The sequence below is a fragment of the Ornithodoros turicata genome, chromosome 2, assembly GCF_037126465.1.
Source record: "Ornithodoros turicata isolate Travis chromosome 2, ASM3712646v1, whole genome shotgun sequence".
Lineage (NCBI taxonomy): Eukaryota > Metazoa > Arthropoda > Arachnida > Ixodida > Argasidae > Ornithodoros > Ornithodoros turicata.
In genome coordinates this window covers 44,369,826-44,396,139 of record NC_088202.1, presented here as the reverse complement: position 1 = coordinate 44,396,139, position 26,314 = coordinate 44,369,826, and the positions used below count along the sequence as shown (strand labels likewise).

Here is a 26,314-nt window from a genome sequence, read left to right as displayed (position 1 = left end):
CTCGAGGGAATCAAAAGTCTGTCCTTGGCTGCCTGTGTTTCACTATATCTCTCAGATACAAACTACCCCATTTCAACACAGTAGAAAACACAGATTTGTAAATAGCATCTGTTGATTGCACTGTACATACCCCTCATATAAAGGATCATAGTGGATACTACATCTCGTGCGATAATGTCAGGAATGCAAAAAAACTAGATTTGAAACCACTCTTACGTCGTAGTAGTAGTATTTGTGTGAAGCTACGCAATTCCTGTCCTGCAAATAATTTAAACGATATGTTTCATCTGCCAGCGTGATGATCCCCTGAAAAGTAATTCACAATTGGCGGGAACTACCGGTTCTGAAACCTATCCCTGACATGTGTAGCCATCAGGGAGGAAACCCAAGGGCTGCGGTGGAAAAGACAAACACACACGGGCTATGTTCTCAATGTGTGTCAGCTGCTCTGGCTACTAAGAAGAACATGTTCCAAATTAATATAACATGGCTTGACATCATATGCCGGCGAAAGCTAACCAATAAAATTAGTAGTTAAATGTACAATACGTAAACACTTTCCATAACATGACAGTTCCCTTTCTGCATTTATGCGCTACCATTCAACCCACATAAACAGTGTACTGAATGTTTTTATAGTATTACACGTCGTTTGACAGAACTTGAACAAGATTACATAGCACACGATAGAAGTAGAGTGAACATAATGTGGCAGAAAAAATGGCTAGGAAGCAAGTGAGCTGGTGAAGATGATGCATATGTAAAACCCCGTGACTAGGGAACAAAAAGGGACGTGTTTGTGTTTGTCCCTTCATGTTCCTAGTCTTGGGGTTTTACATCATGCATAATGTGCAGCCTTCCATTCACGCTTAATGGCCGTGGCAGTAATGCATGAAGGCCACTGCTAAGTTGTGTTGAGAAACACCACTTTATGTTTGCCATGTCTAAATGAAACGTACCTGACCTGATCCAAATTTACCGTTCTGAGTCTGGAACACACAAAGAGAAAAACGCAACACACGCCACAACATTAACAGATAGACAAATGAGCTGTGGCGAGCTCCACCTTGGGACAAAGTCAACAAGTAATTCACCAAAAGTCAATGAGCACCTGAAATGTAACATCTCTGACTGGTAGCAGGACGGTCCACGTTCAATTCCTGGTGCTAGCACTGACCGGCTTTTTCATGAATTATTTGTTGAAGTTTCGATGTACTTGAGAACCATTCGTCAACCATTGTATCCTCATGAGGTGATGAGGGTTTGTCATCTCAAAGAGACTCCCTTTCTGCCATGTGTTCTTATGGATGCTCATCACTGCAGAAAAAAAGAAAGAAAAAGCATTTAATGACAAGAAATGGATAGTCGTATTTACTGTATAATGATTGTGCACAACAGAAACTGGACTTTCGCACAGAAGGCTGTACTTCTTGAGGTCTAACATCAAGTTACAAAATTCCAGAATATATGACATGTTGTAAGGTAGAGAATAAGTAGAGTTATTGAGTTGTCGAGTTGAGTTGAGGGGGGAGTTGTACCCCCTTTTTATTTTATTATATATGATTGTGTAATTATTTTTATGTCTGTAGCAACCCTCGCTCTCTACATTACAACATGTTTTATATATTCCGGGATTTTGTAACTTCATGTTAGACATTAACAAGAGCAGCCTTGCGCACGAACGTCTCGTCTCATTAAAATTTAGATGCTCTCAACAGTTTTCTTTCTGTTATGAATCTCTATCGCAGCATACCTGCACATTGCTGTTCTACGTACTGTGACTTTGCAGTAAGGGTATGGACTTTAGTAAAAAGACTACACAGCACTCCTCAGGTATTTTTGCCTATCAAACAGTATGTATGTATGCAGTATGCACACAGTATTTGTGCACCAGACCCACTAAAAATGTAGTGAATGTGGCATTGCCCACGGTAATGCACCAAGTTCAACACAATTATTGTAGAATCCAGGTATTTTAGCTTACATGTCGAGCCAGTACCACATCCAGTGTGAAGTTGTGACAAATAAATAGTTTCGATTTTTCTAAGCTCTCAGAACACAGACAGTGAATTAATAAGAGTAGACAATGTTAACATGAATTCTGGACTATTCTTCAATTAAAGGTTCACAGATAGTAAAGGCACCTTCCTCAATGGACGTTGATGACACTGAAAATTCTAAAACGTTATCAGAGGCGACATCAGCTTCTGTGTGTCAAAGGATTGTATGTCCAACAGTAATCCAACTAACAGTAACGAAAATGTGCAAAAGACAAATTAACTGAACTAATGTAACGTACCTTCTATATCAGACAGTGAAGCTTGTAACAGCCCATCCACAGGAACCAGTGTCCAGACAGCAAAAGTGCTTGAACTGGGAGATAGCAGCTAATCGGAATGGCGACCTTTGTTTTCCACCCTGAAAGCACAGGTTGTAACTTTGAGGGCAGATTTAAAAGTGGTGTCAAGATGCTTGCATGCGAGTGCACATGAAAAGTTGAACTTAGGTGAATACTCAAATTATAACATCACACTGTCGTACCTGTTGGTGGAGGTAGACTGCAACTAACGTGCCAGCAATTTCTTCATGCACCAGATGCAAGCCAGATCATGCTTCATTTCCGCCTTCAGCGTGCACCTGTGACAATTCAGAAGTTAGATTATCAATACTATTGTGTTGTTAATCGTGGTTATATCAGAGTAAGCGCAGTAGGACAGCTGCACGATTCATTAGGCTTGCTATTTTTTGTATCTGAACCTCGACTTACCTTTTTTGCTCTCGTTTTTTGCCTTGATCCTCCGTGGCACGTTCAAAATGTTGTGCGTCGGGCACCTCAGATTTTCATCCGACGATTTCGTGCCGATATTCCAACCTCTGGAGTCGCGCGTATAACCTATGATAACATTCGTTGACGAAATCCTTGCAGTGGAAATTAGCAGGCACCACTGTCAGCCAAGAGCTTCGCACTGCTTGGTCTTTTAGCAGCTTATAAAAGGTAACACTTGAATGCTCCGATGAATTGTTCTAACAGCGTAGCACGTAGCACCGTCGCATCTTCGACAACTTCGCCGTGGCATATCGCTCCAGCCCATAAAAGGCAAGGTCAGAACAAGGAAGTGCACTTTCCAAACGACGCCTTGCCAAAAAAAAAAAAATATTCACATGCTTTGTTTCCGGCTTAGCAATAACATAACAGCTGTTCGCTTATGTACGATGCACAGAGTACGAAACGAAAGAAGCCAAGCGGCCAAGCCAAGAGTGCATGCCAAGCCAAAGACAGATAAACCGAGAGCAGTGACGTCGGTGCGCCCGTGCGCAGGGTTTGCCGACGGTCTGACGGCCGGGCGTGGGAACTAAAAAAACTGTTTTCTAAAAAACTACGAACAGTTGGAGCAAGATATTTCGCACACATATTCAGTGTTAGGTAATGAACACACAGCGCGAGTATCGCTCAGTTCTGCGGCACTTCAAAATCGGCATATCTGACCTTTAACACACTGTGTTTTGAAAGGACTGTATTGATGATAAGGAAATATATTATTACTGAAGGGCTAGTTCTAGGTCTTCATTTTTTCCTCTGTAACTCGCACCAGCCGCTCCGTGTTAGGGCATCATCTCTTAGTACAACAACAAGCGAATGAGCATGGGATGCGTACTTCACAATATCAAGGCGTAATTAAGTGGAATTCCTTACCACTATCTGTAATTTCATCTAGGAACTTTAAATTAGCATTATATAGGCACTTACTTCACAGTACTGGTCTTGAATCAACATAGATAACACTGTTTAGGATTTTTGTGACTTGCATATTTATGTGTAGTAGTATTGGGGTTCAGTGTATACTGCTGTCATATATTTGTTTGACATGTTTCTACGCATCGCACTAGCTTCGGCTATGATCCGGATGGCCTTTCAGCCTTAATGTATCACTTTTATGCTGTCACTGAAATAAAAAAAATAAAAAACGAAGAACGGGTGCTACGCCCGTCTTGCTGAAGGATACAGGCAGTCGTATCAGGCTCCAACAGCTCCCCATAGAGCCCATAGTTTGAGATAATTCACACAACACTGGGCACACGACCAATGAGAGTGCAACGTTGTAGAAATTATGCAATGCCAGTCGGCCAATCAGGAGCCCTAACTTTGGCTGACCTTTCGACCGGTTCTGGCTACCATCGACTTCTACCGGATTTCACGCCTACCGCCGTTACCCGATATTCAAAATAACTGAAGCTTCTTTTGGCTAAAAGAAATATTTATTTGACACAAAGCACTGATTCAAAGATCTGATACATGAGTGCACTGTGAATACAAAGTCCACTGCGTTGCTGACGCACTGTAACCAAGTTGGAACTTGAAGCAAAACGAACACAGCTCTCGAAATCCGACGGGGCCCGCGCTTGTTCTTCACTCTCCAACCGCTCCAACTCACGAAGCATTCCGGTTCCGGAGTTGATAGACTGTTCGTGGGATAATAGTCGTGTCCAGGAACAGCACAACACACGTTGAATCATATCGACGCATGAATAAACCAGCGAACACTTCTACAGACTGTTCTGCCGATTGACATCACCGAAACACGGAACACAACAGGACGCCTTGCCGGCCCATTTTATGATGAGCATCTTCTTTCGTTGTTTGCGGAGCGGAAAAGACGCTTGTGTGGCACGTAATCGTAACACTGTCTTTGTTGTCAGGCCTCAAAATCCGACGGCGCCCGAACGCGTTCTTCACGCTCCAACCGCACCAGCCCACGAAGCATTCCAATTTCGTAGTTGATAGGCTGTACGTGACATAATAGTCGTTTCCAGGAACAGCACAACACGGGTAGAATCACAAACTGTTCTGCCGATTGACATCACCGAAACACGGAACCCAAGAGGACGGACGCCGTGCCGACCGATGCGAGCTATTTCGAAACTATGCTGAAACTGCTGAAACAGCCGCCGGGACGCTGCACACACATGCGCGCGTACAAGATGCGATGTCAAAACGTTGTCGACCAATCGGAGCGCGCACACAATCTGGGCCAATGAGCTTGCAACGTTGTAGATTGGCGCAGTGGTACATACTCTACAGCCGCATCCTCGGTCACCTGAGGAGGACTGGTCGTATTGCCAACTGTAGGATGGGACAAACGAAAGCTTGCCCACATCACATTTTTTATTTAACTATAATGCCAGCCAACTGAGGTCGGCCAAGGCATGAATGTACATACATCATTCAACGTACAACAACATTTCACTAAGTCGTATATGTAGCATGTAATCAATTTCAAAAATAGTACAGCTCTCGCCCTAAAAACGAAGAGCAGGATCAAGTAGGCCTAGGCAGGCAGACCCACGGAACTGCCAATGCCATCCCTCAAAAGCCGTCATTGCGATCGCAACGGTCTGTTAACCAAAAATTTCCAGCCCGCGCCCAGAGTACAAAGAAGCGAAACACTTTCGCGATGGTGACGGACATACGCCAGAGCAACTCGCACTGCTTGCAGTAACTAAAGCACCCAGCTTTACAGAAGAGCCATCCCTTTCTATCAAACATTGTGTTTTTTACTTGACCTGCCGCAATTCCGTTATCATTAGAGAAACCAGCGACATTTTAGCCCGTATGAAACGTCCGCTGGTACTGTTGCGCATGCGCATTAGTTGTAGGACGCGTGTTTTCGCTGAAACGACCACGCTCGCTCTCAGTTGGTTCGACCGAGTGGCATTGGCATCGCGAAGCAATGTGGCGGCTGCTTCCAGAATGTGGAAAGTTGAGTTGTCGAGTTCTAGTGAATGTTACAATGGGATTGCAACGTACGTTGACTGTTTCGATCAATGTGTATAATCTGCGGGAAGTTGTTGGATATAACGACGTATTGAATTGGGCATTTCACACGCTTCAACGTCCAATCTTGCCGTGCTGCTTGGGCATTTGTGCAACACGGGTACGTACCATTTTCTCTATTTTCAGTCACTATGGGGTGTACACGGGCAATATGGGGCCCATATTGCCAGGATTTTCCCAATATTGACTCAATCTGGGCAATATGGGGCCGATATATATATGAAGCCCCCAAGTGGCTTCTGCTGCTTTTTTGCGTACCACCTTGTTTTGTGTTTGACATAACCAGAAATAAATGAAATGAAATGAAATGAAATATTGCCAATACGGGGGAAATCTTGGCGAAACGGGCCCCATATTGAACCCGTATCGCCAACGACCAGCCAACCCAATATTGTGTCCTGCTTGGGACGGTAGACAATCTCTAGAATATGTAGTGCCATCTCGTATATTTAATAAATTTATCGATGTGAACGTTGATCCCTTATTACTAAACAAAACAGAACATTTTCTTTTTTTATGCGATAAACAGCTGTGTTACATTGGATGTATGAAGTTGCTTCCATATTGTGTTTTGTATAATGTTGATTACAATCGTTCGTAAGGTAGTATTTCGTCTCATAACACTGTATTTTGTTGGTATAGTACGGTTCTAAGCTTTTCTTTTTTCTTTTTTGTATACACAACTGCTGAACTGTAAGTGGGGAGAGGAGCCTTGTCAAGCCTCTGTGGCTTTTTGCCCATCTCGTGTATTTAATAAATTTGTCGATGTGAACGTTGATCCCTTATTACTAAACAAAACAAAACATTTTCTTTTTTATGCGATAACCAGCTGTGTTACATTGGATGTATGAAGCTGCTTCCATATTGTGTTTTGTATAATGTTGATTACAATCGTTCGTAAGGTAGTATTTCGTCTCATAACACTGTATTTTGTTGGTATAGTACGGTTCTAAGCTTTTCTTTTTTCTTTTTTGTATACACAACTGCTGAACTGTAAGTGGGGAGAGGAGCCTTGTCAAGCCTCTGTGGCTTTTTGCCCATCTCGTGTATTTAATAAATTTATCGATGTGAACGTTGATCCCTTATTACTAAACAAAACAAAACATTTTCTTTTTTTATGCGATAACCAGCTGTGTTACATTGAATGTATGAAGTTGCTTCCATATTGTGTTTTGTATAATGTGGATTACAATCGTTCGTAAGGTAGTATTTCGTCTCATAACACTGTATTTTGTTGGTATAGTACGGTTCTAAGCTTTTCTTTTTTCTTTTTTGTATACACAGCTGCTGAACTGTAAGTGGCGAGAGGAGCCTTGTCAAGCCTCTGTGGCTTTTTGCCCATCTCATCGTCATCATTTATTGTTGTTGTTGTTGGCTTTTTGCTCTCTCTTCCACCCATAAAAGGGAAATAAACGATTGACTGATTGATTGGATATAAGGCTTAGAATTGTGTATATTTTGAGTGCGCGTTGTGTACTTTCCATTTGTTGTCATATTTTTCGGATGTTCCTTTTATAACTGCAATTTCGTGTAATCCCTCCTGCTCCCTCCTCCAAGTACACAACTCTCTTATTACGGGCACTTCACGCTACTGCTTGCCTGTGTTGCACGGTATTTCCCCCTTCAAGGAACGGCAACTGCTTAATCTCCAAGCTCGTAGCCTGCACACTTGCTTGGGAGTCCCGAAGACCACGGAAACCTTCTCTGCTATCGCCGAAGCGCGGATTCCTTCCGTGCTTATCATCCGGGACACGACAACCCTCCAAACTTACACACGCTGTCTTGTACGACACCCATGTCACCACCTTCGTGATGTTACGCAGCATTGCCCTGCTTCTGCGTACGGCAGAGCTGTTCTGCGTCTACAAGGACAATTCCCACCATCGCATACCTTGCACTCCTATACGGAGCCGCTGTGGACCTTAAGTCTGCCCTCCGTGCACACATCCGTTCCTGGTCTTCCGAAAAAGAGCCATGTCCCAGCTGTTGTGGCATGCCAACTAACGCTGCAACATCCCCACTCCCTGCACTCGAATCGAATGGAGATTTAGACTGACGGCTCGGTGGCATCCGATGGATCATCATCTGCATTTTTTATTCCTGAGGAGGCATACGAGCGCGGTTTCAAGCTGCTGCCCGCGTTGTCATCACCCGAAGCAGAAGCCTCTGCTATCTTATCTGCTCTACGGTACATCTCTTCGTCGACACCAAGAGCATGGACTACTCTTTCGGATAATAAGTCAGCCTTGGAGGCCCTGGCATCGTATTCGCCCAAAGTTATCAACGACATCTACACGGAGATCCTTTGACTGCACGCCATACTGTCGTCACTAGGTCACAGTGTGTGTTTCCAGTGGATTCCGTGCCACGTTGGTATCTCGGGGAATGCCCTCGCCGATTCCTACGGCCAGGTGTACTCGTGCAGCTGGGTCTGTCACTGCTGTCCTGCTTACCCCGTCTGCCTGTCGGCAAGCCATCCACCGATACTGCAGAAATAGCTCTCAGGCTTTTTTCCAAGACGCTGCCAGGACGAACCCTTTTCTGCGCTCGATTGACCCTACGATGACCCACACACTGGTAGGCCGCTACCCCATAGAGGAAGAGTCCTTGCTCCACAGGCTTCGACTGAATGTGGCGCGGACTCCACTACTCCTCTTTAAAATGGGCCACCTTTCGTCCCCCAACTTCCCCACCTGTCATGTTGAAGGAGACATCCCATACTGGCTGCTGCACTGCACCCGTTACCGCCAACATCGTCTTCTCCTACGGTCGCGCATCGCTCGCCTCAGGATTTCGGACTTTTCCCTGACTACGCTGCTAGGCCCCAGACAACATAGTCAGTTGACAGAGGTACTTGTTCAGTTCCTGCGGATCTGCGACCTTCTGGGTGAACTGTGATCAATTTCGTGTTTGTTTTCCTTTTTGTTTGTTTGTTTTTCATTTTGTTTGTCTTTCTTTTTTTTTCTTCCTTTCTTTCCTGGGAATAACAAGCCGGCGTAGCGCAGGCTAACCTTTCCCTCCTATTTTTTACATAATAAACATATTGCACTCCCCCCCTTTCCTGCTTTTGACCATGTGGATGGCCTGCAGCATTAATGAATAAATAAATAAGACGCCGAATATAAAAACTCTCAGCAGACTTTGCAATAGTATAGAGCGCTGTCGTTTTCCTTCTGCATGTGAAAATAAACTAGGTTTGAGGCTCTGACCTCCTATTCCTGTGTCACACCTGAGCCGCCAAATGGGCTCTCAAAGCCAAGTTACACCAAACTAATGGGGGCTGTTATTTTATACTCGTCCCTCCAACATCTGTTGCGGACACCTACACGTGATCGCTGACTTCCGAAAATCACTGGACGAAGGTGCACGAAGGGAAGGTTTTCGCCAATCGCTCACTATGCATGGCGAGCAAGAATGAGTTTGCATGGCAGACGAGGCCGCTGTAGGGATTAACTCGAGCTTATGCCGCAGGGAAATGAACAGAACACATACTGAAGGAACAAGCAATAGCACTTGCGAAGACACTCACTTGGGAAGAAGTTGGTAGAGAAGATCTTCCGCCTTCATCTTCTGCTCCAAGTAATCAGCCGTCCTCTCTTCAACGAGGGACTCGAGACTGTTTGCATACTGCTCCATGTGGTCCAACAGGTTCTCGAGGACTCCATCACTGTCTTGGTCCCTACGTGTTCAAGGTAGAAAAAAATCAAGTGTTCTTCCTCTTGCACATGTATTCGAGATCAACGCACACACGAGCGTTCCTCGCTCTTTCAAGAGGAATAAAGTGAATGCGTTGCCCGAATTGACTTGTTTGATAATAGAGAATATATACGTACAACTATAACCACACCATACGGTATCGCTTACATGTTTTTGCTCTTACCGCATTCCTCCGCATTTCTCACCACGCCGCAGGGACAGCGCAACGTCCGGAATGGACCTTTTTCACAACGCTCTTGCGCATGCTCTGTGACCCAGACGCCGCCGAAGGGGGTTCCTTACATATTCAATAGATGGCGCAAATATGGCGCCGGCTCCGCTTTGGCGCGCGCCGGTCGTGTTTCGCTGGACAGACGCTAGGGTACGACCAGTACGATTACGATGGTCTCTGAAAGGGACGCGACCTTCGGTTTACTTTTCTTTCAATAGGAGACAGCGAACAAGTGCCCATTCCTAAACCCAGCTTTCCGCTTCCGATTTGTTTCGGTTTCAGTATGTGTATCAACGTCATGATGACGTTTCTCGGGTAGAGATCTGTTGTAGGAGTCGCGGCTGTGAGGTGCAGCTTTCGATTCTACAACTCATGGCACACATGAGACTGGGAGTTGTTTAAAACATCCCGGTGTTGCCAGTCCCGAGTGGCTCAGGGCTAACATCTCCATTTTTTCTTTTACAAATCAAATCTGGTCCTGGAACCCGTGAACACTTTCAGGTCATGGCGTCGTGAGCTCTACCGCATCAATCAACAAAGCTTTGACTATGCTGGCAATTTGAGCAATTCAGGAAAAGGTTTCTGGCATTTTATTCGCATACGGAACCTAAGATAACACTTTGACGCCTGATCTCCATGGGAATTTTGCGCCCCCTTCACAAATTCAGGAGGTCTACAGTAACCCCTGTAATCGCCCTTCCGCCGCTCCTGCCACGCTGTATATACAGTTGGAGGGAATGAAGGGTGAAGTGGAGCGCTCATGTTCGCATAGCCAGCAAACGCCTCGTCGAACTCGCTATGGCGCAATCTAAGCCCTGGTCCCATTCGATAAGCTACATTTCGATGGTAAAATACATGAATATCATTACGAACAAGCGAAAGTTGTGGAATGTTCTGGCAGATGACTCGTCGCGCCCAGTGCATGTTCAGCGCCCTGGCCCCCTCTTCCCTCTGTGCTTTATACTGACGCTTGAGGTGTAATAATAAACAAACCGGATGATCTCGAACACCTCATTTCTTCAACTATCTGCGATGCTGTCATACTAACGGAAACGTGGCTGATCACTGATATCCAAGATATGTAATCGTGCCTTCACTGACAAATTACTCACTTACAAATTAATTACTTACTCATTACCGTAAAGACAAGCATGGAAGGATGCGCCCTTATCTCTGTGAAAAATCACCTCCTGTCTTAGTTAGTGCGTGTATCATCTGTTCTTGAGATTGTGTGGGTTCGTGTATACACCGTTTTCCCGTGGACGCCGCCATATTGAAAGCACAGCGCAGTCTAACCGAGGGAGCATTTTGAAAACTGTTTACCGCACATGCCAGAGAGAAGGAAAGCACACGTGTCGTATGCTTCCTCCATGGTATCGCTATCCTCCTTGCTGGAAGGTGCTGGGTGCGAAAGCGTTGGGAGGCAGGCTGGCTGGAAAACGGTGTATACAGTGCGGGAGAAAAGTTTACCGACCATGCTGCGGCGCATTCCTTTCTCAAGAATGACACGCTAGCAGCGAATGGGATGCCGTACGGACTTGCAAACACGTGACTGGATTACCTAGGCACATGTCTGTAAGTCTGTAAGGTCCCATTCGCTGCTAGCGTGTCACTCTGAGGAAGGAACGCGCCGAAGCGTGTTCCGCAAACGTTTGTTCATCGCTGTAGAATGCAGGGCTTTTCACTTATTATTTTGGTGCATGTTATCGACCGCCCGATTACGTCGCCGATTTTGTCAGAGAATTGCGGATTGTTTTGCCTGATAATAATATTCGCTCTCCTAAGTGCAAAACAATGCTTCTGGGCGACTTTAACATTACTGGTATCGATTGGAACTTACCATGTGTCGCGTCTGGTTGTGCTCCCCTTGCCAAAGATTTTCTAGACATGCGTTCAGATTTTCATCTTTACCAAATGGTAGCAGCGCCCATACAAGTGACCGAGAGTACCGCTAACATAATTGGTACTTGTTTTCTCATCTACCCCTGACATAGTCGAGTCCTTCTACACATGCCAGGCATAAGTGACCACAGAGTTGGCCATTTTAGTTTACGTGCAAGTGTCTCGAAAGGTCACACTAAGAAGAGAGAGAGAAAAAAAACATAAAATTGTACGACGGTGGGCTCAAAACTCTTGTGCAGTTGCGGGATCGATAATATTACAACCAAGTTCTTGAAAAGCACGAAGGATATAACTAGTGTTTTACTGTTTAAACTATTTTCGCAAAGCTTGCTCTCTTGTAGAGTCCCGGACGACTGGAGGGTTGCGAAGGTCATTCCAGTTCACAAGTCAGGTAGCAAAAACGACCCAGGTAACTACAGGCCCATTTCATTAACATCGATTCCTTGCAAGTTACTCGAGCATGTAGTATACTCTAATCTCTTAAATTCCTTGAACCCAATTCATTCTTCTCAAACGTACAACACGGTTTTCTCCGTGGTCTCTCTTGCGAAACGCAACTAGCTTACTTCACCTATGACTTATTTTCATCTATCCACGCTGGTTCCCAAATAGACGCCATATTCATTGACTTCCACAAAGCCTTCGATAAAGTTTATCATCACCTTCTCCTTCATAAACTGTCTCTCCTAAGAGTTTATCCAAATTTACTAGCATGGATTGGGGAACTTTCTTCACAACATAACTCAATTTGTCTATATGCAAATAACACCACTTCCTCCATTACATCTGTCTTATCTGGAGTTCCACAAGGTTCTGTTCTCGGCCCACTTTTGTTCTTAATTTACATTAATGACCTACCGCATGGCATTTCATCAACCATTAGACTCTTTGCAGACGACTGCGTGATCTATCGTATACAACCCCCTCTGAGAAATCTGCCTTACAAAGTGATCTCCATGCCATTTCTTCCTGGTGTAACACTTGGCTTATGCCATTGAACACTAACAAGTGCAAACACATGTCAGTATGTCGCACTAATCATACGCTCAACACATATTATCTAGATATTATCATACTTGACACTGTAATTGCATATAAATATTTGGCTGTTCATATAACTAACAGCTTCACATGGGATCTTTACATTAATCATTTATACTCGAAATCTAACCAGATGCTAGGCTTCATCAAACGTAATTACTCCAAAGCACCTATCGAACTATAGCTTCCAACTGTACACCCACTAGTTCGCTCTAAAATTGAATACGCGGCGTCTATTTGGGATCCTTACCGGGATCACCTCATTCAGAAATTAGAATCGGTACAGAACAGGGCTGTTCGCTTCATTTTTTCAGATTACTCACGTCATTCCAGCGTCAGCGAGCTCAAATATCGCGCCTCTCTACCATCTCTTTCTCTACGCCGTAAAATCTCTCGTCTGTTGCTATTTCATAAAATGTATTATAATGACACTCTTCCCAGGTATTCCCTTTTTTCTCCTCCTCACCTAGGTACTTGGATCATCCTGAAAAAGTCCTTATTCCCTTTAGTCGAAATAATCACTTCCAGAACTCATTCGTTCCCAAGACAGCTAGTGACTGGAATGACTTACTGCTACCATCGCAGTGGTTCGGGACTCAACAAGGTTCCGTTCTTTACTCCACGACGTATTTCATGTGTAACTTTGTACTTTTTCATTTGCTTCCTCGTTATTTCCACTCCCCTCTGTAATTTCATGTGATTTGAGGGTAAATAAATAAATAAAGAAAGACGGAGTCAACTTTACTGCCATTAATAATGCCCTGCGCGTCACTTCAGTCATTTTTATCTAACCTGTCATCCCATTCTACACAAGAAAACTGTCTTTTCTTTAAATCGCCACTTTGTAAAGCCTTGTCGAGAAGTATGTACCTTCTTTGTCCATCGTTACTTCGTCCCGTGAACCGTGGTACAACAAAATCATTAATGAATACGAAAAAGACCCTATACGAGCTACGAGCTACGTCAGGCAGTACCTGTGAGTTGTGGGATATGTATTGTTCTTGCGCTCATTCCTACGAGAGGGCAGTCAAAGATGCTAAAAGAAAGTTTTTTCTCACATATTATGCCCAACCTTCTTATTACAGACCCCTAAAAGATTTTGGCCCACGATAAGCCCATCCAAGATCAGCAACTGCATGATATCACTCCACGATGACAGGAAAGCTGTTCCATACGAACAACGCGCTGGATTAGTTAGTAAACCTTTCGACCTAAAAGCTTATACGATCGAAGACTCAAGTGGATCAACTGGTTGCACAGCTGGACTAAGCACGGTCGGATTTACGTTAGGAAAACTGATAGTAGCCCTGCCATCCAGATATTGTGTGAGCAAGATATTGAACAAATTATTTGAGCGACGCGACATGACCCGTGAAGGTTCTCCTGATAGTTTTTATATTGTGCTTTCGCTGTGTTTTTTTTTTTCAACTCTTGCAACCTCTTGCTTTTCTGTAATGTCAACCACAGCACCAGTGTTGCCTTCGAATCTTAGACAAGCATGTAAGTGACAAGCATGGGCTGAAATGCTTTCATGTTAACACGCAGTCTATTCTAAATAAGCACGATAAACTTGATACGTTTTTTAGTAGTCTTGGCTTTACGTTTGATTGCTTAATGTTCTCGGAAACATGGTGCAGTAGTGAATATGATTATTATCGTTTGAAAGGTTTTGATACTTTTTATTTAAATAGAAATGAGAGGCGTGGTGGTGGTGTCTCAATTCTGGCAAAGACTAGCCTTGGCTATACAGTTGTATACCTGAATACAAGATACTGAATTGTAACATTGAAATCGTAACAGTTAAAACTGGGAAGTAGTTTTTGTCGACAGTATATCGCCCTCATCAAGGTTGCTTGGATGAATTTGTTGCTTATCTCGATAAGTATCTCTCGTTCATTAATGAGAATACAGTTTCCTTAATCATGGGAGGTGACTTTAATATTAATCTTCTGACAATAGACACCTCTGTGCTGAAACTGAATACGCTTCTTGATGAATTACTCTACAAATGTTATTGCAACTCCCACTAGAATAACTGATTCAACAGTGGGCCGTCACAACCGCCTTACTGCACTTTCTGAAGTGCACTGGCCTGGCCTCTAAGCTCTGAGCTGCGCGCTCCAGGAGCCTCACCTTCGTTTTCTTTCTTCTTCTTTTTTTTTCTTCTCTTTCTTCTTTCTCCGTTGCTATTTTTTTTTTCCTTCTCTTCTTTCTTTTCGTTTTTGTTTTTCCTCCTTTTACGGAGACTCACCTTTTCTTCGTCCTTTCCTTTCTATTTATTCTTCGTTTTCTTTTTATTTTTTTAATGGAATAGCATGCCGACCTTGGTCTGGCAGACCTTTCCTTTCAATAAATATATATTCCCCCCCCCCCCCTGATTCAACGTCCTCGTTGATTTATATCTTTGTTACAAATATACCCAGATAAACGTAACCTTACTGCGAGAGTGATTACAACACATATAGGAGACTACCTACCTATATTCATGTTTGCAGAGACAAGAATCACACGTGCGAATAATTTAATGCGTGAAGAAAGGTCTTGTCGACCCATCATTGCTGAGGGATTGGAAGCTTTCCGCCTGGCTGTTGCAAATACTGACTGGGACTTTGTGTATCACTCCACTAATATATCCCAGGCATTTGAGTCTTTTCTTTCAGTTCTCACCAATCTTTATAACGCCAGTTTTCCCGCACGCATTTACAGGCGGCATAAACGCGCCCGTAAGGCATGGGTAACAGCCGTGCATATAACTATGATACGTAAGCGTAATAATTTCTATGGTCGGTTTCTGAGAATTCGCAGCCGTGTAGATTATGATGTTTTCAAAGCATACCGGAACGTTGTTCGCAAAGAGATGAGGCAAGCCAAGGTTTAGTTCAATGGCGACCTTGGCTCTGACCCACGTAGAATATGGAAAAACTTGAACTTAGTAATGAACCGATACGTTGATCAGAGCAGCACGCTGTGCTAAACATTGAGGGTATGTTAGCCAATAAATTAATGCATTTTTGCATAGGGAAAGATTCTGAGGAGGTTGGGGACTACGAGTCATGCCAACATGTTTGTCCTAACTCACTTTATCTGTCTCCAACGTCCGCAAACGAGGTTATCACTTCTTTCCTCTCAATGAAAAACTCCAGGAGTACAGATATATTCGGGCTCCAGATATCACCTTTAAATGCGGTAATTGACCTAATTGCGCCACAGCTATCATACATGTATAATTTTTCAATGACAACGGGTGAGTTCCCAGCATGTATGAAAATAGCCAGAGTAGTTGCTATCTATAAAGCGGGTGATAAAAACTGTGTTTCAAATTACAGGCCAATTTCTGTCCTCCCTATATTTTGCGAAAAATTCTGCACAATCGACTTTCCTCATTCATAGAAAAATACAACCTCATTAGTGATACACAGTATGGGTTTAGAAAGCAAAGGTCTACGGAACTGGCCTTACTAAAGATAAAGGAAAAGATACTACAAAATTTTGAAGATAATCAAATTACCCTAGGCATTTTCATAGACATGAGTAAGGCCTTTGATATGCTAAATCATTCTATATTGCTGAAGAAGCTACATTGTTTCGGTATTCGTGGGACACGGTGGCACTTATTTAAGTCATATTTGACCGACAGGACACAGACTGTCTCATTAGGTGCTATCAAGTCAGACCGCCGAAACATTGTTTCTGGAGTGCCGCAAGGAAGTGTGTTTGGTCCGTTGTTATTCATTATGTACGTTAATGATATCACTCGGTCTTGCAGGCGTGTTGATATTATCATGTACGCAGATGACGTTAGTTTACTTTTTTCCGGGAAATACATTGATGATGATGCGGACAAACGTCGATTTGGCAGTACTTTATGCGTGGACGCTTTTAAATAAATTAAAGATCAACGTAAAGGAAACTTAGGCGGTGATATTTAGGGCCAAAAATAAGAACTCCAACTCCAACAAAAAATGTAAACTCCAACCGCTGACATAATTTTCACTTCTGATGTAATTGAAATTACGACAGGGGATTCTTGGAGTATATTTCAATGAATACTTGACTTGGGACGACCATGTTGTTCACCTCCAGTCAAAAATAGCTCGAATTGCGGGGGTGATAAATCGCAACAAATTTATCTTACCTGAAAAAGCGAAATTACTGGTTTATAATGCGCTCTTTCTGACGCACTTGTATTACTGTACCCTAGTATGGGGCACTACTACGCAATGAACTTACATATGATATCTGTTGCTCAAAAGAAAGCAGTTCGGGGCATTGCTAATGTGCCCATAACGGCAGATTTGACTGATATTTTCCTGAAACTGAAAATTGTCCCTATACTGCGGTCACGTACAAAGATGCGCTAAGGTCGCACAATTATGCCTTCCTCGACATAATCAAACTTAAGCCACGACCACTGACATATAATCAGAGTTGTACGTAACGCATTATTAGTAATTTCGTTACTAGTAATCAATTACTTTTTTCAGTAATTTTTTAACGTAATCAATTAATTTTTGAGCAAGTAATTTTTCAAGTAATCTGATTACAATTTTCGGTAATCAATTACAGAGTAATCGATTACTTTTTTAACCTTCTGTGAACAATAATGGCAACCCTTTTCAGCAAACCAATCTCTTCTTCTGTTCCACAACGAGTTCGACTGAAGCAATGACGCAGAGGTCACTGTGACGGCCGTCTCCAGTCCACACGTGTTCCATGCACACCACAGTAATATGATAATCTTTTACAACCGGGACAAACTGGAGCAACAGTAAAATAGGTAACTGTATTTATAAATTGTGCGGGCTGAACATAACAATAGTAACAAAACGAAGCGGATGTTTCGATGTTGTTTTAAATGTGTATATAAATATGTAATGAACGCGTGTATGTGTTTTGTATATTGCTTTCAAATGTATTTGTGAATTTCACCTATCATGTTTGTTGGTGTCTCAAATTAGAATTTGCAACAAGAGCTGCATGGTTGCATTCACTGCAGGCTTGTTGGCTTTGCTATAGCCCACAATTTGAAAGTAACAGGAAGAGTAACGCGTTACATTTTTAATCGGTAACGTATTACATTTTTGATGAAGTAATTTGTAACGGTAAAGAATTAGTTTTTGCGCAGTAGTAACAGTAACTGTAATCAATTACTTTTGTCGAGTAGCGTGTACAACTCTGCATATAATGTACGTAATCTCCCACACTGGGAGATACCTTTTTCAATGACAAACTACGGGGAACAGAAAATTACTTACCACATGCCTATGCTGTTGTTGTCAATCCCTCAAATATTAAGCGTCGAGAGGGGCAGACTTTGTGCGACTTTATTGTGGTCAGAATTGTCTTAACCCTTGTTGTTAATGTTTGAGTACTGTATATCTTGTGTATTATTCACCCTCTCACACACTTGCCTATGACATGTATTCACGCACAATTTCTTGTGTTGTCAACTTATTCTTTCTTGTTGTGTGTATCGCGAGGCTGAATTAAGCGGCATGTATCATCCATATGCAAGATTTTAGGTTCAGTTGTGCTTTTTCACTGTCTAGTTTTGATTTCTACACCATTGTCAAGATCAAGGGTCCCGGGACCTTGTCAAGCTGCACTGTGCAGCTTTTTGTCCTGGGTTTCCCTCACTTTTCTGAATGAAATTAAAATGAATTGAATTGAAAATTGATTCGGCGCCGTACCGGCGTGCTCGTTTACATCATGTCCTTCCGTGAACCCCATCGAGATATCCGAAGGCGGCGTGTTAAAGGCTTACACCTCATTGAATCTGTTCGAATTTCATCATCTTGTGGTTTCGACCGTATTCATACGAAAATATTAAAAGGAGCCCAGTACATTTCGGCATCGTATCTGACTGCTGTCTTCCAACAGTCCTTAATCAGCGCGGAAGTGCCAGCTGATTGGCGCCTTAGCAAAGTTATTCCCGTCCACACGGAGGGAGACACCCACTTTGCCCTTAATTACTGTCCTATATCATTGACGAGTGTGCCATCCTCCCTTTTTTTTTTTTTTTCAATAAACATATCCCGCCATCTAAAATTCTTGAGCACATAATTCATTCTAGCTTAATGTCTTTCCTTGCGACCAATTCCCTAATTTCTTCCCGTCAGCACGGTTTAGGGGGAAAAAAAGCTTGCGAGACTCAACTTGCATCTTTCGGCCATGACGTCCATGCACGCTAACCTCGATAACCGTTTCCAAACAAATGATCATGCCCAAGATTCGCGGACACGTCTCCCTAAAGTGCGCTTAGCCTAATAGCACGTGTTGTGTAAGTGAGACAACTTTACGTTTGTACACGTGTATAGGTGAGAGGAGGCATGAAACGCGTAAGGAAGGAGGAGGTCATGAGAGAGCGAACACTTATCACCGGTCACTTCCTTTTGATTGGTGATAACGCGCAGCGTGTGACGAGCTTGATAAGGATTCTTCAAACTGCTTCGTCGCTTTCAAATGCCAGATTTCTTTTTAGAGGAGAATCGTTGGTACGAATGGCATTCCCAATGCCATCATACCTCCGACACTTTCTGTTTCAACTATTATTGAAGGGCGTTGCATTTAAAATGAGTCAAACATTTTTTTAAATAAAAAATTTTGCATTGCACTTGAACGAGACTTAGTGCGTAATGTTAGAAAGGGTGCAGAGATACTCAGTCTATTTTTGTTTCCTCGTAAATTACAATGATTCGTTAATTAAAATTATTTGGTGATCCTTTTAACTGCAGGGGCTATAGCAAAACTGTCAATGGCGGAGTTGTAGAGGGGTAAGGGGGTGTTCGATTATCTTACCCGTGATTATGTACCTCCTCGCAGTTCTGTTTGTTTTTTTCTTTTTTTTCCCCCGGTTTAAAAAAAAGTGCCCCTAATGTTTCGAAATACCGCCCTACAGCAGCAAAAACGCACACGAAAAGAAGTGATCTATTCGTTCAAACAAGAGGCGCCATCAGCGCATGCGCGGGGTTGGTGTGGGAAAAACCAACACCTCCTAGATAGCACCAGGCCTGCTCCCACGTGACAGGGCGTCACACAGGAAGGCCTGCTGTGGATGCTGCTGTGATGTCGATGAAAGAGCGAACGAGAAGAAAACTTGAAGCAGGTCGCAAAGCCAGGCAGGCCACCAGGTGACGTAAGCGCGCAGGCCTGATGCTATCTAGGAGGTGTTGGAAAAATAAAATGAACGCAGCCGTGCGAATGCTTTCCGCAGATGCGACATCGGCTGTGTTGCACTGCTACACCGCTCTCGATTGTCTCCTTTCACAATACCCCAATAATTTAGAGCTCTGAAGGAATCAGACAAGTGTCGCTACAAGACCAAGTTGTTTATGAACTGTATACAACGTGACGATCTCTTTGCGCTACACATCGACAACTGGACAGCCCAGCCACAAAACATGCCGCCGATCACTGTAGTTTATCTAATATTTTCGCCGAGCCGGTTCATAGCTGATATTGTGAAAGCGTACAAGTCACTGGAAGCACGCAATTACTTCACCTTAAGCGAGCTGTTTGATCGGGGCGTTTCTGGCAACAGCGATGATTTGGTACGGTGCACCGGTTCATGTTAGCGTTGTTTTTTTGTACACAGGTATCGTGAGGGAATCTCACAAATGCGATGTCAGGGAATCTTTCCGTTTACCTGATCAAAACGACTCCAATCAAACGATTTCTTCGTTCTGCGTTGCGCAGAAACTTATGAAAAGTTATTTCAACCTCTAATCATATGACAAAAAGTTGAAAGTTCCATATTTCCTGACTGCCTCTGTGTTGCTTTCGACGTCTTGGCTAATGACTCTCTAAACCTGTCTCAGCGTCAGATTTTTACTCGATTAGTATTACTAGTGCACACCTACCAAACTTCTGAGCAAACCCTACAAGGCCGATTTGTAATATTAGTGCCTTCAAAGCTACTAGACATGGACCGGTAGGCTTGGTGATCTCCCGAGTGAATTCGAGTATCTACAGGGTGTCCCGGAAAACGGCAGAATTCGGCACGCTCTTCATGTTGGTGGGGTAAAAAAGTGACCTTTACTTGGCAAATTTCCGAGTTCACTTCGCAAAAATTTACACAATTAAACTTAGGTTACGTGACATACACATCAGGAGGTGGCAAAAACCAAGTAGGAACAAATGCCGTTGACCGCATGATTCTAGGTGGCGTAGGTTTTTTATTAGAATTCAATTACACGCTTTCTGGGACACCCTGTATACCAGAAGCAGGCTACCCCAAAGCAGTCGTATGCGGCCCGCGTAGTTCCTCCATGGTTCAATGCGGCCCGCAGACACGGATGAGTTCGGCACCCCTGGTGTCCACTAAAAAAAAAAAAAACTAGAGTGGATATCGCCATGGTGATGGGATATTGGCGTAACGTTATCTTAGGCTATTGACAGTACTTTGTCGAAGGCGAAGTACAACGTCACCTCGAGTGTTTGCAAAAATCGCCCAGGGTGCACTGTTTCACGCGCAAAACATGCGCCAAAATAAGCAGGCAACAGCACAGAATGATGCATGTCTGCGAGCATTTGCTTAAAGGAAGGATAAAAAAGCGCGCTTCTGGCAATGTGTTAAAGGTGTTGTGACAGTTGGTTTCGAGCTTTCCCAGACAAATACGAACAACTGTTCTATCACCCGACATCATCCCATATTCAAGTTTTCAGGTCCATGACGTGAATAGGTACGCAGACAAACGGCCCCGAAGAAGCGACATCGATGACGTCACACAGGAGCAGGGAGGGAAGACGCGCGTCTCCCAAGCCAAATGGGGCAGAGAGGTCCGTGAGGTCACACCGTGGGTCGTCGTTTTGTGGCTGCGCCTATTTTCCGAACCAATCTAGCGAGAAGAAAAATTCTTTTTTTCCACTGTGTTCTCATAATGAGTACGATGCATATATATTATGCTTCAACACATCAGAGAAAGTGCCGCAACACCTTTAAGTTTCTGCACAGGTACGCCGCCATGATCCGCTTGAAGTCAACAAGACATTGACACAACACGATTATATGCGCTAGGTCCCAGTTGTATTCGACGCATTTAAGTGAGTTGAACATAGGGGCATGAGCCTTACTCAGATGACATTTACATTTTGTTCGTGGATGACGCTGACGGACAGCGCAGGCGCAACGCCTCGGCCATGCACAATTTATGCAATTAATGCATGAGATGCATGCTTAGATGTATCGCATGAGGCAAGTGTATGCATGAAGAAAAGAAAAAGAAAAAGTGCCTTGCCTTCGCTTCTCCTAAATAGAGGTATATAACGTCGTTAGACCAAAATATACGATTTTACAGCCATTAAGGTACCCATTAAATTTCATACTGGTGGCAACCAAGCTTCCCCGTGGCGCTGCGAGGAAAAATTAAGCAAGAGTATGAAACATAAAAGTAAGCATACATTGTATACATACAAAAAACATGACGGTCACAGATAAGGTAAAGATGAAAAGGAAATCATCGGCGGGCAGATCACAATGCAATAACGGTACACTACAGCCATAAGTACAATGTAATTTTTGTACATCTTTTTAACGCCATAAGTACAATGTCAGAAAGAGTTTAAGAAACTGATACTACGAAGAATAGAGTGTTTCCCAAAACGCGAACCCCAGGGGAACGCAGTATCTGCAGCCTTGTGTTTTCTGTTGTTAAAGCAGAAGTCACCAGAAATGTTGTTCAGCCTCTTTGGCCGTGAAAGCACACCTTTATTTTGTAGATGTTTTTATCAAACCCGTCTTGCGGTGCTGGTTATCAGAGGAGAATGTGCGCTGAACTCTGATAATTCCCCTCCCTTTCGAGTTTCATTCCTCCTCCCATTTACACGTGCTCAAATGTACAGTCGGCTTTCCTACATGCGAAAGTGTCGATAGGCTAAGCCCTCTTTAAGTGTGATGTCTCACGTTTTATACCAGGGAAGGGTAACGGTAATGGTAACGGAAACAGAAACGGTATATTACCGAAATTGGAGATGGTAACGATAACAGAAACGGAAACGCATACCACGGTCCTCCATTACCGGAAACAGAAACGGAAACGAATTTATTCTCCGGTATTGAATTCGGGTAATGGCTATTCCTGTTGTATGATGACATTTGAGTGACTTTTCATTTTTGTTTTTGTATTTTGATGACTCCATTATCTGTAATGCTCTAAATACTACACGAGAGCATGGAAAGAAAGCGCAAATTGGATCTCGAGGGTGCATCCCTCACTTACCTCGCCCCAGTCCTCATAACCCCATGACATCAACACATGACTATACTCCACCATAGTACAAGGATGCCAGCCTATGATTTTTAGTTACTTATTTTGTACTTTTTTTTTCTTTTCACTGTGGCCATGGCAGTATTATTTACTATTGAGAGCGTCCGCTTATGAATGAGACATTGGATGAAAGTTACGCCCATCTTGAATTGCTGGACTCCGAGTGACTGAAGACTGAAAACATGTTCCTGCATATATACTTTTTTTTTTATCTTGCAAGATGTGTGCATCCCAACGACGTAAAATTACTTGTGCAGTATGTACGCGTGGCACCGAAGCAGCACTGGGGCAAAGCAGGGTGCTGATAGAGCCGGACGGGCTGTCTTCCCGCAGCTCTGTAACAACCGTTCCATTACCGGAAACAGTAACGGAAACGAAATTGAAAGGCCGGTATCAGAAACGGATAACGGAATCGAAAACCTAGTAGTAACGAAAATGGAAACGGTAACCAAAATACGTTCGTTATCCTTCCCTGTTTTATACCCTAGTCAGACAACATTTCAAATGTCAATTGCGAGAAATGGCCTTCGGCCTCTCAAATGACCTTTGTTCGGGGGCGCCTGCCAGACAGGCGGGAAAGGAGTGCTCCTCAACTGACTGCCCTCACAGGCTCCCTTTTTCGGTTTCGTTTTCCCTGTCTGTGGAAATTTGAAGTTGGTCTGTGCGCCACAAATCAAGATGCAGAAGCCATATGCACTTCTCTAAATAGGATCTCAATACGTTTACACAGTTTCACTCCATTATCCGCATTTTATAGGTTTTTCTGCATTCAGCTGCGAAGGTAGCGAGGGTACAATGGCATAACACTGTTGTCGAGATTGCTCCTTTCTGCTCCTCAAATGTCGTTGGGGGCCTCCTTTCGCGTTGATGGTCATTTCTTAGAAAGGTCCTTCGATCTGCCGTCTGACACGGCTGTCAGAGGTCATTTTTTGCAAACGAAAATTCCCCGAAGTCCTTCGAGCATGCCGTCTGACAGGGGTATTAGTCGCACTTTGATGCCCTCGGGAACAAAATTGGCTTGCTACAAAACCAAGACATCCACTTTAGGTTCCAAACACGGTCCCCCTAATTGTGAAACTGCAGTGGAAAATTACCTAAAGCGGATATATTTTGATGTATAAGACTGTGAAATCACGATGGAGCGCGAATTCTACTTCTAACCCATAGGGTACAATGTGTAAGATTTCAAACGCCGAGACAACAAAAGCCTTTATAGATATACGGATAATTCCTTGTCGGCATAATTCCTTGTATATATAGATCTCACAGGATCCAGTGGCGAACCAGTGAAAAGTGTCGGCGTTCTCCGTCAAAATGAAATTATACGTTTCTTATGCATTGCGTCCATGGGAGTAATGCAGGCGAAGCTCGGTTTTAGTTTTTGTCCGCGAATCTTGGGCATGTGATTGACTTCTCTCGTGCCTTCGATCACGTTCCCCATGGAGGGCTAATGTCTAAACTACACCATCTCAACATTGATTCTAGGACACTATCATGGATTTCTGCCTTCTTAAACTTACTGTCTCAATCAGTGTTCACTAATGAAGTATACTCAGGGTTTCACCCAGTAACATCAGACGTTCCAGAGGGTACAGTGCTAGGTCCTCTCTTGCTCCTGTCGTTCATTAACGATCTACCTCATGCAATTCAGTCACCGATACGTCTGTTCGCAGATGACTGCGTATAGTATACCGCCGCATTTCCTCCCCTAGAGACCATTATATCCTCCAGAACGATCTTGCTTTCATTGATAGCTGGTGCAGTAGGTGGATAGTGTCCCTTAACAGGGAAAAATGCTGCTTCGTCCTATTATGTCAAAAAGCACCGAGAATAACCCACACATACTCCTTAACTGGTTCTGTTATTCCACCATCGACATCATACCACTCTTCCATAGCAATCTTTCATGGACGGCCGGCGTAGATTACATTGTCAAAAAGGCTAATCATGCTCAACGCCTGGCTTACATCGCATTGGTTCGTGCCCAGTACGCTTCAGCTGTATGGGATCCCTCAGCGGCTTGCCTCACCCATCAACTTGGGGTCATCCAAAATCGTGCAACCAGATTCATCCCTAACAACTACTCGCCTTAAGCGAGTATCTCTCTACTAAAACAGCAAATTGACTTAGAAGGCCTAAGTGTACGTAGGAAAATCCTCCGCTTATCGCCCCTTCATAAATTCTATCACACTCGTGCCTCTACGATCTTCCTACATCAACCCTCCTGAGCGGATCTCATCCCGTCTCGGTCATGAATTTAAAGTGGCTCGTTTTAAATGCTAACTCCTGTTCCTTCTCAGTTCAGCTTGTCTTAAAACGTCCATCGAATGGAACAACCTCCCATCTAACGTTGCAACCATCACTGACCCTCCCAGCTTTCGCCATTCCATATCAATCATCACTTAATATTTGATCTCAATTCACTCAATATCTGACGTTTCCCCCTTATGTGCCGTTCTTTTTTTCGCTTCATCTGTACTTGTTTAGTTTTTTTTTCTAGTTTAGTTTTAGTTTAACACTTACTTTGTGTCAACGTAACTCATTGTATTTATTGAGTTGAGTTTGAACGTAAAAAAATCAAGAAATTGAATTTGTCACCTGACGAATTCTGCTACTCCCCTAAACTAACTAATAAAAATCATAAAAATAACTAATACTAATAAAAATCATTAGGACAGGTCAATCAAAGTCTTACTCTTTGAGTTGGCTGAGGAGGAAAATGGACTTTTGGCATTTTGTCGAGACTGACCAAGGTTAAGTCAGGAGAGCATTTTACGTATTTCACACGTTGAGGAGTGGGCCAGTTCATGTAGAATATGCACCCGTCTCGGTTAGGAGAGTCCTTTACGTATTTATGACCATGAAAATAAATGTTCCATTTTAAAAAGAGGCAGGCGGTGCGGTGAGCTTTTGTCCGGGAGCCGAAGTTGACAAGTGCTGATAACGCTGCATCTCTCTTCTTGGGTTCCCATGCGCCCAGCACTTTGACTATATCGAATATTCTATTGTCCAAGCGGTCTAGAGCAGACTTCAATGTAGCTCTTTGGGATGCATATCTTGTGCAGTGCACGAGGATGTGTTCCGTGTTTTCCACAGATGGACACACTGGACAGTTTGCCGAACTAGCCCTGCCGACTTTATAGGTAAACTGTTGACCATATACGAAACGTTAAGGCGAAACCGATGCAGAAGTGTTTGTATAGGTCGCGGTTTGCTGGACAGAACGCGGAATTTCAGCTCCGGGTCTATCTCGTGATGCAAGGATGAACGTCTGTCGGCTTGTGACCATTGCCTTCTGCATATGTCTTCTGTCAGCAGTTTTAACAGGTTTGTTTGTTTGTTTCG

The 26,314-nt window shown here is 43.5% G+C and overlaps 1 protein-coding gene and 1 long non-coding RNA gene across 2 annotated transcripts in view; both read right to left on the bottom strand.

Annotated features, from left to right (window-relative positions):
* The window catches only part of LOC135383406 (atrial natriuretic peptide receptor 1-like), a 283,616-nt gene that overhangs the window by 98,200 nt on the left and 159,102 nt on the right, over positions 1-26,314 (bottom strand). The window contains exon 3 of the mRNA XM_064612872.1: positions 9,363-9,512. Within this exon, the coding sequence (XP_064468942.1) occupies positions 9,363-9,512 (150 nt within the window). The remainder of the gene's footprint in view (positions 1-9,362; positions 9,513-26,314) is intronic.
* On the bottom strand, positions 3-2,865 carry LOC135383405 (uncharacterized). The gene is made up of 4 exons (XR_010419855.1): positions 2,768-2,865; positions 2,542-2,637; positions 2,300-2,418; positions 3-1,317 (listed from the first exon to the last, which is right to left on the bottom strand). It is a non-coding gene; the product is annotated as an uncharacterized LOC135383405 (long non-coding RNA).